The following is a 13,770-nucleotide window of genomic DNA, read 5'->3' on the forward strand; positions in this document are numbered from 1 at the left end:
TTTTGGGATAGCATTGGAAACGTAATTGAGGAAAATATGTAATAAAAATATATATAAAAAAAAAATAATTGCATTGTCCAGTCAAGTACTACACGGACTTGGGATGAGAAAGCAATCCTGTTCAGCCTGCAGGAGTCACTGGAACCCTTCAAACCCAGCGACCCAGTGCTGGGAATACAGAAATATTGATGACTCTGTTGACTTATGTTCTTTACACCTATGCTTTTCTGAGGAAATTAATAGTACATGTGTCTTTTTTATCATCCTTCCCTTTGCTGTGTCTGAAGGAATCCTTCCAGTTTATGGGCCCCTTCACCCATCCTCTGAGTTAAACGTCACATCATTTATTTCTATTTCGGTATGCACACACACAACCTACAGAGTCCATTTATTGTTTAGCTTGTGTGTACATGTATGTAGGGCTGACCACTTGAGAACAGATAACCTATAGGAGGCCTGTCTCTGGGCTAAGCAGAGTCCTGTCCTCTCAGTTGCCAATTGATTGTATCTAGGGGTGGGGCCTTGTGTAATTTCCCTGTGCACTCAGCATGTCAACTGGTGTTGTCATTGTGCAGGTCCCGTTTAGGTAGCCATAGCGTTGAGATTTCATGGCTAGAAGATACTGTCTCACAGCAGGTGCCCTGGGATTCTAGTTCTTAGAATCTTCTGTGGTTTTCCTGAGCCTGAGCTGTAGGGGCTGCGTTATAGATGTACCAATTGGGAGTGGGCACCCCACAGTCAGTTATTCTCTGCATGTTGACAAATTGTCGATTTCTCTAGTGGTCTTCATCTAGTGCAAAAAGAACAGATCTACTTTACACTTACAGTAGGGTTTTTGCCTTTGTTGGTGGCTTGGGCATTCATTTTGGCACTCCCAGTTTTATTTCACTGACGTGTCTTTAAGCCCCTACCACACCATATTTTCTTTTTAAGATTTTAATGTCTTTGCCTGCACTTCTGTCTGTGTGAGGGTGCTGGATGCCCTGGAGCTGTAGCTGTAGACAGTTGTGCGTTGCCATGTGGGGGCTGGGAATTGAACTCGGGTCCTCCGAAAGAGGAGCCAGAGCTCTTAACTGCTGAGCCATCTCTCCAGCCCCCACGTTCCTCACCATTTTGATTTGTAGTAAGATTTGAAATTAGGACATCTGAGACCTCTTTGTTCTCTCTCTCTCTCTCTCTCTCTATATATATATATATATTTTTTTTTTCTCCCCCGGAGACAGGGTTTCTCTGTGTAGTCCTGGCTGTCCTGAAATTCACTCTGTAGCCCAGGATGGCCTCAAACTCAGAGATCTGTCTGCCAGTGCTGGGAATGCCAGCACTACCCGGCCTCTTTGGCTCTTCTGATTAGTGTTGAACAGGTAGTTTGATGCTGAAGTTTAAATGTGCACAGTCCCACGATGGAAAGTATACTCCTGTTACCCCTGTCCAACCTTGTGCCCCCAGCTTTCTACATGTAATTAGTTTTATTGCTTTTTCTGTTTACGTCTTGTATGTCGATGTAAGCAAATGCGAATGTTTGGCTTTTACTGTAAAAGGTAGCTCATGTCACGCCATTTTTATCTTCCATGTTGATGTGTCCCGGAGAGTCTTCCCACGCCAGCTTAGCCCGATGTCCTCACGTCTCATAGCTGGCAGCCCAGTCGTGCTTATGGCTGGGGTGTAGTGTGACTCAGTGCTGCTGTTGGAGTGCTGGATTTTTAAAGCTTTGGGTCTTTCCCCCTTTCTTCTTTGACAGTATCACATATGTATGCCACATAGCTTGATCATGTCCATTCTCCTCCCAGGACCATACCCATCACACCCCCTTCTAATTTTATGTCCGAATTCTCACGTTATTTATCTCTGTTTATTAACCCACTGAATCCTTAGTGCTGTTCATGCGCATGGGGTCATCCACTAGGGCACAAGCAACCTTCAGTGGCCACACTCCTGAGGAAAAGAGACTCCCTTCCCCAGCACCCACCAACCGCCAAAGCTCGTCAGCCAGGGCTGGGACCTCAAGGTCCTCTTGTCCCTCCTTGCTGGAACTTTGAACTGGCTTGATCTTGTGCAGGTCTTGTGTAGATAGCCACTGCTGCTGTGGGTTCGTGTGTCAGTGGGTGTTCTCTCCTGGTGACTTGAGCTTGATTCCCAGAACCCAACATGGTGAAAGGAAAGCACTAACTCCTGAAAATTGTCCCTTGACCTCCATGCCAAGCACTCATACACACACACACACACACACACACACACACACACACACACACACACACCCCACTAATAGAATACAACCCCCAGAGTCCCAGAGTGATGCAAAGAATAAATTTGTACATATACCACTCTTTGTGGAAGGCATAGACCTGGGACAGGTTCTCAGAAATGGGATTGACAGCTAAGTCAGAGGGTGCTGCACCCCCTCCCCCCACTGTTTGTGACACTCTCTTTTCTTCATTGCTTTGTCAACAGAATATAATTTAAATTTTTAGAAAAATATCCATCTGTGTGATAATCTCATTGTAGTTTTAATGTTCAGTGTGTGGCTGAACATTTTTCAGATTATTTTTAGTATTTCCTTTTATTTTCTTTCTTTTTTCTTTTCTTTAAGAGAACTACCTCTTAATTGTCCTAGTTCATTTTTATTTCATTGTTTTACTTTAATCTTCAGTCTTTTCATTTCTTCTTTACTTTTTGTTGTGTGGTCTATTGTCTATTTTCTTGCTTCCTTATTTCATTTAGTTTTTTTCCCCCCAAATAATAAATTTATGGTCTAAAAATGTCAAAATTCTGCATGGGTCATTTTTTGCCACATCTGATCCCTCAGGAAAATTTCCAAGCCACTCTGTTGACATTTGCATGAAACAGGATGCCACTTCTTGCACCAGCTACTCTGTGTCCAAGACATCCGAGTTTACTATTTTAACATGGTGATCATGACAACTTCACTCTCTTGCCTCCAGCTGGGTCTCCTTCAGGCAGTATTCACAACAGTTTTAGCCTTTCCCTGTAGATGTTTAGGTTGGGAAAGCTTTTAAGGATTATATTTACTTCTCAGCAATAATTACAAGTGTGTGTGTCTGTGTGTGTCTGTGTCTGTGTGTGTGTGCGTGTCTGTGTCTGTGTGTCTGTGTTCATGTGTACAGGATGGGGAGGAGAGAGCATTATTCTTTCCTGAGGATTACCCTTCACTTTTGGAGGGACAGGAACTGATGATGGAAGGTGGTTCTGAGGAGAGATGCTCTCTGCCCATGGGGGCTCCCTGTTTGACTTCTTCTGGTTTACCTTTGAGCCTCTGAGGCTCATCCTGTGGGGCATCCTATGTATCCTAAAGTTCTGACCTGGATGAGAACCTTGCTGTGAAGCCCCTCTGAGGCCACTGTGTTCCCAAGGGGAAAGATATCTCTATGTTGTTTCTTATACTGCAGCCAACCATCTTCACCAGTCCAGCAGAAGTTCTGCTATGAGGTTAAAGGGCTGTCTGACAAAAGTACACATCTTATCATGTATCTAAGATACAAGGGGAAATCAACTTCACTGTCAGCAATGTGGACATGCACAGACTCTAAATGTAACTCCCTACCTTACTCATAGCCAGGAGAGACAAAGACTAAAAATACATCATATTCAAGCTCAAAGAAATGGAAGGCTAAGCTCAGAAGACCCTGGCTGGTTTCCTAGCCAGTTGCTCTCAGCAGAGGAGTGTCCTTGGCCAGTCTGAGATGGGTTCACTTAGCAGCCATGGCCAACATATTTGCATACCTGTGTTACAAAGTTGTCCTTGTAGGTCCATCAGGGCCTCAGACACTGCAGCCATCCCACATAGGCTCTGTGTGTCCCCTCTAGGAGATGAGGTGGACTTCTACTTCCTGTGAGGTTATCTGGGCAGGGTTGTTAGGAACTGCAGATCACAAAGATGTCTGAGCCATGCCCTATGATCAGAGGCATTGCCTAGAGCTCTGTGTTAGACGGGATGAGCTTCCTTAATTGCTATGAATCTATGATCCTGGCACCTAAGCTCAGTTAGAATATCTGCCAGCTGAGGTGACTTTTGGTCCTACTTATTTACCAGCCAAATGGTTGTTTACTATAGAGCCATATTTTTGGCTCTATGGTTTGTGTTTGAGGGTAGCCCCTTCCTGTAACTAGACATTTTTGATCTTGGGCCGCAGGTATATCCCCTTCTCTAGTAAGCCTTGCTATGACATCCTGGACCTGGGCTGCCTCAGTGCACAGAATTAGCACAGCTAAGCAGAACACTTTCAGAAGGGGAGCCTGGGTCTGGGAGAATCACCAATGGTCTAGGGTTTGCCTCTCTTGTTCCCTTCAAGGCTTCCAGTATAGAATAGAGATCTATACTCAGGTCTAGCTGTTCATACTCTGAGCTCAGTTACCCATACTGTCCCCATGTGTTGATAAGCAGCTGTCTTCCCAGGAAAGTCTGAGGAGGTGTCTTTCCTGGAGAGTCTGGTTTCTGCTGCAGGCTCCTAGAGCCCTTGCCACTGGCAGTCAGTTTGTCTGGAGCCAGGCATCCATTGCTGTGTTGCAGTCGTTGACCCAGTGTGTTGCTCTGGTGAGGCCATGTCCTCTGAGGAGGTGGGGATGCTGGGATACACTGCTGTTTCCATGGAAGCAGGCTCTGTACATGAGGCTAGAGCTGCTACATATGCCAGAAGCTTGCCAGTGCCACCCCCATGAGTATCCTACCCAGTCCTGGGATTCAAAGCCCTGCAGCTTAGACAGTGGCCATAGCCTTTCCATGGCCTGGTGCTTGTGCACCCTGTGCTAGAGTTTCCACAAGCAACTTCTCCTTCCCTGCTTGGGCTCTGAACAGGTCAAGAGTGGAACAGGAAAGAAGTCTGGGTGGTGAGAACACTTCCTGGGTAGAAGGGAGCTGCCTGTAGGAGATGGGCTTGGTTCAAGCTAGCCCAAGGCTCTTGTCTAGTGCCATGTCCCCTAACATGGGTCCACATTCCAGCGGGTCATGGCAGTGTTCTGGATGGTAGAAACAACAGCACATGCCTCTTGGTCACTCCATTTTTCCTTTGATAACATTTGTTGTTGTTGTGTTTCCTGGTCAATTGTCTGGGCTGTCCCTCAGACTGACCTTATACTCTGATGGCCAATGGTAGGTACGTTAGTAACAGGGACCAAAGCTTTTACACATTCATTGCAGTCATGATGACTGGCCCTAGACTGGCGGGGTGGACCTTCTTGGTATGTGGTGAGAGTCAGTTGAGCATTGTCTAGAGAGGCATGGACAGCAGCCTCAGGTCAGTAGTGAATCCTGAGATGTGGTTCACCTTCCAGCCTGGTTAGGAAGGGGCCTTGAACAGCAGCTGCCTGAGACCAGTGTGTAGATGCTGGACCCCAGCCTGGGGGTTTTGTGTCTGAAACATGTGGCACAAACATGTTTGACACGTGCTTGTCCTGCAGCCCTGGGTGGAACCCTGAGACTTATAGTTAAGAACAACTCGATTATATCACCACATGAAACCAGATGTAATTTTGTAGATATGTTCTTGTCTTTTATTTTTAAAAGTGTATTTATTTTCCCTGGCCAGTGTAATTTTTCTTGGGGACTTCACCCTTTGATCTGGACTGGAAAAAAATGTTACCATTTTAAGACCTCTTAAAACCTGTCTTTGGATTTATTGTGTGTGCAAATGGAAATTCAGATAATAGTTCTGTTCCCCACTGAAGAAAAACAGGAAAAGAGAAATAATTTCTCACTACTTGGAATGAGAGCCACAGTGAAGCATGTGCCGTATATCCTGCCAACAGAAATTCAAGGTTGAAAATAATTCTCTTCCTCCTGAGTCTGCCTGCAGCTTCCCTGAGGAGCGTAGATGGTGAAATTTGCTACTAATTGTAGCCATAATTTTAGCATGCAATTAAACACATGATTTCCTTCCCAGCTGATGTCTTTTTAGCTAGTGTGACACAGATAAAACAAAGGCTCTGTTGATTTGAATGGCCACTTTAATCATAAGAGATCACAGAAAGCCACCATTATTTGGGCACACTTGGTTCCCCGCTGGGAACCAGACTATCTTGCCTATAAAAGATGGCAGACAGTTTGGGTGCTTTTAATACCATCTTGGGTGTTACTGTCTGTGCACTGAGGAAAACCAATGCTAGTGTGTGTGTGTGTGTGTCTGTCTGTCTGTCTTTTTAAATCCTTGTGAAATTAAGGAGGAAGTAAACAAACTGGGAAGAATCAGAATGGAAAACTGATGTGGTGGAAGTCATGGCTCCTGGAGAAAGATTCTGTACAGGAGTCATAAACCTGCCCTAAACCCAGAAGGCCAACGAATGGGGATTGATATGAGAGCCTTTAGTGGACATGGCGCCAAGATGGCGTCGCTCAGTGGCTGTGCTAGTGTGCCTTCCTGCCACACACACGACATTCTGTGTTACCAGGTCTTTCTTGCCAGTTCTCTTGGTCAGCCTGTAATGTCTGTGCTGTTTAGCTGTCTCCCCTTCCTAAGTCCTTCATGGGGATGGCCATTTGTCCTGTGTTGGCTGGCGGGCCCTACTGCCCAGGTTTCTATATTTTTATTACATTGTTGTCCATGTGGTCTTTGGCCAGGTAAACCTGGGGTCTCCAACTCTTGAATTTGTTTGATTGTTTTTTCAGATGGCAAGTTTGGTGCCTACATGCAGGTGCACATTCAGAACGATGGGCCTGTGACTATAGAGCTGGAGTCCCCTGCTCCTGGAGCTGCTAGCTCTGACCCAAAGCAGGTAAGCCTGGAGCCCGGAGCCTGTCAGTCTGGAGGGTATAGGTAATGCGCCTTGACCTAATCCTTGTCTCTGGGGTCGTCCTCATCCTGAGGTGGAGGAAACCCTTCATGGCTGCAGCCTCACGTCTATCTTACTTTCTCTCTTCTCAAGAACTCCTGAGCATGTCTCTGCTCCACCGTGCAGACAAAGTGTTCTTAGAAGCCTCTGTTCTTCTATGGCCTGTTCTTGGGCTAGGTGTCATGGCACCCAGTTGCCACTGGGTGGCAGCAGAGCAGCGACCCTGGCTAGTGTAGCCAGTGAGAGTGGTTACCTGGATTGGGTTTTGTCCAAGTGTGGGTGGTAGATGAGCCACTCAAGATTCTTTATAAGTCTTCATTTTAAAGCAACATCTGACCTGGATTTACTGCCAACTCTATAAGCATTCAGGAAGAATGTAATTAAAACAGAGAAAGGGGATGTATAATAGTCTTGCAAACTTATGCTGTCCCATTGTGTTTAGCATATATAAAAGCTTTAATTAATCCACTTGATAGAGACATGAGGCATGGCAGGCTGTGGAACTAGGCTTGTTCCTGCTCTTCCTTCCTAGCATCGTTCCCTTCCTAGGATGCTGAGGAGGATGCAAAGTGGAACGATGAGCTCACGTGGGGGATGCAGGATATAAACAAGGCTGAGTGACTGGTGTGGAGCCATTGACACTTTGCGTTGGCTGAGAGGTAGGACCATGTCTGCATGGCATTAAGCTTCAAAAGTGGAACTGAGGGTGTTGCTATTACTGACACATTTCATCTGTCCATCCATCTGTCCATCTGTCTATCTATCTACCTACCTACCTACCTATCTATCTATATGAATACTCAGTCTGCATGTTCATCTGTATAACAGAAGAGGGCTTTGGATCCTAGTATAGATGACCATTGTGTGGTTGCTGGGAATTGAACTCAGGACCTTTGGAAGATCAGTCAGTGCTCCAGCCCGCTGAACAACCTCTCCAACCCCTACTGATAACGTTTAAAAAATCACAAACAAACAATCTACAGGAAAATGTAAACTTTGAGATAATTTGAGCCTCACAGGAAAGCCCACAGAACCCTGCTAGTCTTTCCTGGCTTTCCTAGTTTTGATGTATTATTTAGAGTGATCACATACTGAAGTTAGCCCTGATCCAACACTATTAGCTACACTACAGCCTTATATGAACTCACTAGCCCTCCCGTCTTCCTCCTCCTTTCTTTCTTCTCTTCTCCCTCCCTCCCTCCTCCTTTCTTTCCTTTCCCATTTTCTGTTCCTTCCTTTTTCTGACACAAGGTATCACTTTGTAGTCCAGGCTGGTCTTGAACCCAGTCAGTCTCTTTCCACAGTCTTCTAAGTACCAGGATTCTAGGCATGAGCCGCCAGTGCCCAGTTGCTGTGGCTGCTGCCTCTGCTGCTTGGCTAGATCTTACAGGAAGGCACCACATCCTGTAGTCTAACCAGTTTTTGTTTTAGCTGTGCAACATTGCAAATTCCATTGCATTACAATTGTCATTTCTCTTTGTTTTGTTCAACCTGAGTCAGTTCCTTAGTCATTCCTGTGTTTCACGACCTTGACCCTTTCTGGAATGCTGTTTGGTAGACCTTTTCTCAATTTCATGTCTGTGGTTAGAGCAAGGCACTGTGGTGTGGTGGGAAGAGCGGCTTGTCCAAAAGCCGTCTTGTTCTCTTCTTAGTGCATCATCAGGCAGTATGTGACACCAGTTTGTCTCACCACAGTCATGCTAACCTTGCCGCCTGGATATGGTGGAGTCGACCAGATTTCTCCATCCTTCTGGTCATGGCAGACAGTTCTCTTTTCTTTGCAGAGAAAGAGGTCAGCAGATGGCATCAGCCCTGCTGCTCCCCACTTCCAGTGTAGCAGCAAAGCTTCCGTTCCCGGGCTGAGGCCAGAGCCAAAGTGAAATGAAAGTAAAGACCCCTGTTCAGACCCCTTAGGAGGTTTCCTTCGTACCGCGTGGCTCCTCAAGTAGCAGCCGGTTTTCTTCATGTGTAGTGCTTTTGGAAATCAGGGATTACTTAATTAGGGATTCCAAACTTTCTGATGTCCCTGAGAAATAAGACAATAAGAAAAAAAAAAAAACCCTAAGCATTTTCAAGGTGGTGACAGAATAGAGGCTCCTTGAATATAGACCCTTGGTGGTGGTACAGGTCACATCCTGTCCAGCCAGTCTGGCCTGGCTTTGACTCTCCCTTTCCAGGCTCTCAGCAGCCTCACTTAGCTCTCTAGGGCCTGCTTACTCATCATCCTACTCTTCCTGGCCTTGCCCTCCTCTGGTGCTAGGAATTCATCCCACTGTCTCATGCACACTAGGCAAGTGAGTGCCCTGAGCCATTCTGGGTCCTCTATGGGCTGTCATCTGTGCTTCCTGATCTACAGTGAGTGAGTCCCTCGGCATCTTCCTTCTGCTCTGCCCTCGGGGGCTCAAGGTCCCCACTGACCTCTTGGTTGTCCTGGTGCATGACAGCTTTCATGTCCCTTTCCCTCGTCCTCCCGGCCATTGCTGCCACTGTGGTCTGCTTGATCCCAGAAGCCAGTGGAGCCGCAGCTTGCAGGTGGCAGTCTCTCTCGCTTTTCTTTCTGCTCCCGCTGTTCCCTTTGGTTTTATGTGGTTGCTGTCCCATAGTTTTGAGGAATTATTCTGCTTTAACTGTATTTTGGGAAAATTTAGGTTGGCTTTTTCATTCCATCTAAACTATTTTAAAATGGCATGTTGTATACCTGTAATATTCCATAAAACCAGAGAACCCTGGTGAGCCTCAAACAGTGTTCTTTAAACATCGGAGGAAGTTATATTAATTTATTAGGTTAAAGAAGACTTTATGGAGTCCTAGAGGTCCTTGCTGTTAAAATTCATGTGCTGTCCAATTTCACATCTGTAGCTTTTCCTGACCCTAGACATTCATGCAGGTTTCCATCTGCTGGCTCTCCAGCAGGTGGCAGCCAGTGGGCACAGAAGGGCCAAGGTGACCATGGTGCCTTCCTGTGCTGTGGCCTCTCTGCCTTTCCCTTTCAGCTAGACGGGCTTCTCTTGCAGCAGACATTATTTTGGCTTGCTTTCGTGCAGATAGGAAGAGCACAGCCAAATTTGTCTTACTGATAGAAAAACATGTGTTCCTGTCAAGTAAGCTTTTAATCCTAAGTGTTTTATTTCCTTACTATATTCCAAATTCTACAGTTGTATTATGGAAAACCATTCATTTGGCAAGTTTCAGTGTTACAGAAAAATGGTTCTTTTGGCCAGTTTCTAAGAAATATCAACTCTGTAAGCCATCTGTGCAGATGAACAAGGTGTGTTTGTATGCAAGCCTGTGAGTGCCTATGTGTGTATGAGAGTGTGAGGAGGGACAGACATACTGCCTGCCACCTGATCCTTGCTCTCAGACATGGATCTAGAGTAAGAGAAACCAGGAAAGTCAGAGACCATGAAAGACGTTTAGTCAGCATAGAACACAAGGAATGTGACAGCCATATGGCTCAGACCCTTTGGTGCCTTCTCAAAGCATGTAGCAGACAATCCTAGTATTTTCTGTCAACAAGGCTGGAAGGCTGTACCTCTAGGGCCATCCCGCCCATTCTACACGCTCTTGCGAGCTTTCTTGGTGCAGAACTCAGGCATGTTCTCTCTCCAGCTCAAGAAGAAGCCAGCCAGACCTTCCTGGTTCCAGTGGCAACATCTTCTCCGAGGAGGGGCTTCTCTCCACCCTTCAGGGCAGTGGTGCCCCAGCCACTGTCGGGCTGTTCTATCTGTCACTGTCTTCCTGCTTCTCTGCTTAGCCCCCTTCTTCACCACTCCTAAGGTGTACACCCCTGCAAGAAGTGTGCTCAGAGATGTGTCATTTGAGTAGGAACAGCGCCTTGTAGGCTGTGGACTGTGCTGTCTGTGAATATCATGAAGTCATTTATTTATTTATTTATTTATTTAAATTATTAGAAACATTTATTACATTGAATACATAGCTGAAATATAAAGGTTTCTTTAAAAATTCTTTGACAATTTCATATGCTCATATATTGAATTTTGTTTTTTTTTTTTTAAATTCTGTTATCTTCTCTTATCTATTTTCTTCCCCCAGTGAAAATTCCTTTTTCCGACAAGCTTCTTGCCTAGTTTATTATTATTTGTACGTGCATGCGTGTGTGCTCGTGTGCATGTGTGTGTGTGCATGCGTGTGTGTGCGGGTGTGTGTGTGTGTATGTGTGCGTGAGATGTACTGAATTTCCTTACAGCTGCTTGCACAGGCACGAGTGAGGCATTACTTACTGGAGCATGGACAGCTTATTCTGACTAGAAATGACACACACGCCTTTCTCAGCCACTTGCCCATTTTCCCTTAGTGGGGGATGGGACCTCATGAGCTCCTCCCCCACTGATTGTCCTGGTTCTAAGAAGGCTACTGCCACTTCTGCTCCTGAGCTGGGCCAGTCTCTCAGGGAACAGGAGGGCTCAGCTGAGCTCCCTGACGGAGAGAGAAGGGATTCCTGGTTGTTTTCAAACTTGGGCTTCAAGTGCAGGCGGATTCTTGTCTTCACAGGTTCTGGTGCTTCATCAATAGGCATTGAATGGATGGAGACTGAGCTGGTAAAGTAGCCAGCGGTTGGCTTGCCTTAGCCAGAACTCTGCCTACTTCTGGGACTGGGCATTGCAGCATTTGTGTCTGTCCTACAGTCTCATCAGCAGCTTGCCTGACCGTTCTGTAGGCTGCAGTTAGGCGGATGATATACTGTGATGGCTGGGAGAAGAGCATCCATCCATCCGTCCTTTGTAGGGGGCATTTGCCCGGGTCTCAGGCTATGCGAGCCGAGCGGGAGCTGCCTCCCTCCTGTGGGAGCCCGTGCTTTCCTGTGTGCTGTGGGAGAACAGGGTTCTGGGGCTTCCTGATGTTTACCTGTACATGGTTGCAGGTGCATGTCTGGAGACGCCTAGATGGTGGGAGATCAGCACCCTAGCCCAGCATCCCTGAGGTAGAAACTTGTTCTGGTTTTAATCTTAAGTGACCTTTCCCAAGTGGGGGCTACTTCCCTGACACTCACATGGACGAAGTGACATTATGTAAGAGCAGGTGGGCATTTCTCCTAGCGAGGCAGCGCATTGGGTAATGGAAGGGTTCTTTTCTGGGGTTCAGAGCCCTCCTATTTAAGAATATGGCTAGGAATTACTTATGTGCTCATTTATTTACTGTGGTTGAAAGCCTGACTAAGTAGAAACACTGGAAGAAGCTAGAAAAATGAACCTCGAACACACATCTTTGCACTAACTCATGTGTCTATTGACAGATCACTGTCAGGAGCTGACTAGTGCAGAATGGTGCCTTTAACTCCATGAAGCTTTTAACTTTATGCTTCTTTGAGTAATGCTGTTGCTTTAGCTATAACTTCCTCTCTGTGCTTAGCCAGCCAGCGTCTATCACTGTGCCTGGACCTGGGAGGGTGGAAACAGACACATTTGTGGTATGGAGGATCTGGAGGGTATTTGTAGGGTGCAGCAGGGGATGGAAAAGAAGTCCATTTGGTGTTTCTGCTCATCCTTCTGTCGACTGGAGCAGCCTTTAATCAATGCTATGGAATTCAGGTGATACAGAGGACAGACAGATATACACACATGGCTTCTGCCAGACAGCCTGATGCAGGTGTCCACACAGCCTGCCATTTATGGAGCTGCAGATGAGGGACCTATCTAGTGAGAAGCTCTATCAGAAGGAATAGTTATGTGGATGCTGGCCTTTTCATGGAAGAAATGCAGATATTCCTCTTTCTGCTGATTTTATGCTTGCTCTAGATTAGAATCTCCCCGGACACCAGCCAGTTCCAACAGGCTCGGGTACTTTCTTGCTTCAGGGGGATGTTTGCAGGTCTGGTTGCTGGCATGGGACTTGGGTCTTACCACTTCTCACAGTATTGTAGTCTGTTCTGTCACATTAGTTGGCTGAAGAAATACTGGCTGAGTTTGTTTTATTTCTGCTTTGGTTGCTCCTCCATTATACAGTTTGTGTTGTTGTCATGGTCATTGTTCTGGTGACACTGGTTTCTGGGTTCCAGTCTATGTTGAAGGCCTCCCACCAGGGTGAGACAAGGATTTGGCCAGACCTCTCTCATAAGTGGAATCCTGCCTGGTTTCTGGTCTCTTGGTCTGAACATCTGCTTTACTGTGAGTTATGAAATAAAAACAGCCCTGTGGGGAGTGGTTTGGAGAGTGAGTGGGTGGGGCTCCTGAACTTCCTCACCTCTGCCCACTACTAGCGGCAGTCAGGTGTCCCAGGCCTTGTCTGCACCCACCAGAACGCCTAGCCCATGAATGGGCCCACCACATGTCTGCAAGCAGGCTCTCCATTCTGGTGGGGACTTGCCAGGGCTCCCCTTTCTTTCAGTTCTTTAACTCATTTCCATGTGGGCAGTTGTCCTGAGTCAGTACACTGTAGTCTTTTTTTTTTTTTTTTTTTAAGATTTATTTATTTATTATATGTAGGTACACTGTAGCTGTCTTTGTCTTCAGACGCACCAGAAGAGGGCATCAGATCTCATTACGGGTGGTTGTTAGCCACCATGTGGTTGCTGGGATTTGAACTTTGGACCTTTGGAAGAGCAGTCGGGTGCTCTTACCCACTGAGCCATCTCACCAGCCCCACTGTAGTCTTAAGAAGCCTTCCCAAGGCACATGTGACTGTGCCCCTCTGCTTGGGAACCCACGGATGGGTGGTTGGATCAATTGACTTTCATCTTGCCGTCTTGAATCTGCAGCCTGCACTATCAGAGTTGTAAAACTTGAAGACTTGTTCCTTGTGATGGGAATTTGGATGGCAGTTTTGAAACTGTGATTCACAGCTCTGTCTCTGATACATGCACAGTTTCTAGTTGCACCAAGCCAAAGAATCTATTTTTCTCTAAACCAATATATCCGAGCACAAATGTATTAGTGACTTAAATTTTTTTTTTTAATATTTTTATTACATATTTTCCTCAATTACGTTTCCAATGCTATCCCAAAAGTCCCCCATAGCGCCCCCCCACTTCCC

General features: G+C 46.2%; 1 protein-coding gene across 2 annotated transcripts in view; it reads left to right on the forward strand.

The window, feature by feature from the left end:
• Nucleotides 1–13,770, forward strand: part of Dtd1 (D-aminoacyl-tRNA deacylase 1) — a 159,415-nt gene that overhangs the window by 26,453 nt on the left and 119,192 nt on the right. The window contains exons 4-5 of one of the 2 annotated variants that reach the window (XM_029474345.1): nucleotides 6,617–6,723; nucleotides 7,313–7,416. In XM_029474345.1, coding sequence (XP_029330205.1) covers nucleotides 6,617–6,723; nucleotides 7,313–7,387 — 182 coding nt within the window. In that variant the 3' untranslated portion in view covers nucleotides 7,388–7,416. Of the gene's footprint in view, nucleotides 1–6,616; nucleotides 6,724–7,312; nucleotides 7,417–13,770 lie in introns of those variants that run through there. The other variant, XM_021152900.1, reaches the window with a different exon arrangement.

This window comes from Mus caroli, chromosome 2 (assembly GCF_900094665.2).
Source record: "Mus caroli chromosome 2, CAROLI_EIJ_v1.1, whole genome shotgun sequence".
Classification (NCBI taxonomy): Eukaryota; Metazoa; Chordata; class Mammalia; order Rodentia; family Muridae; genus Mus; species Mus caroli.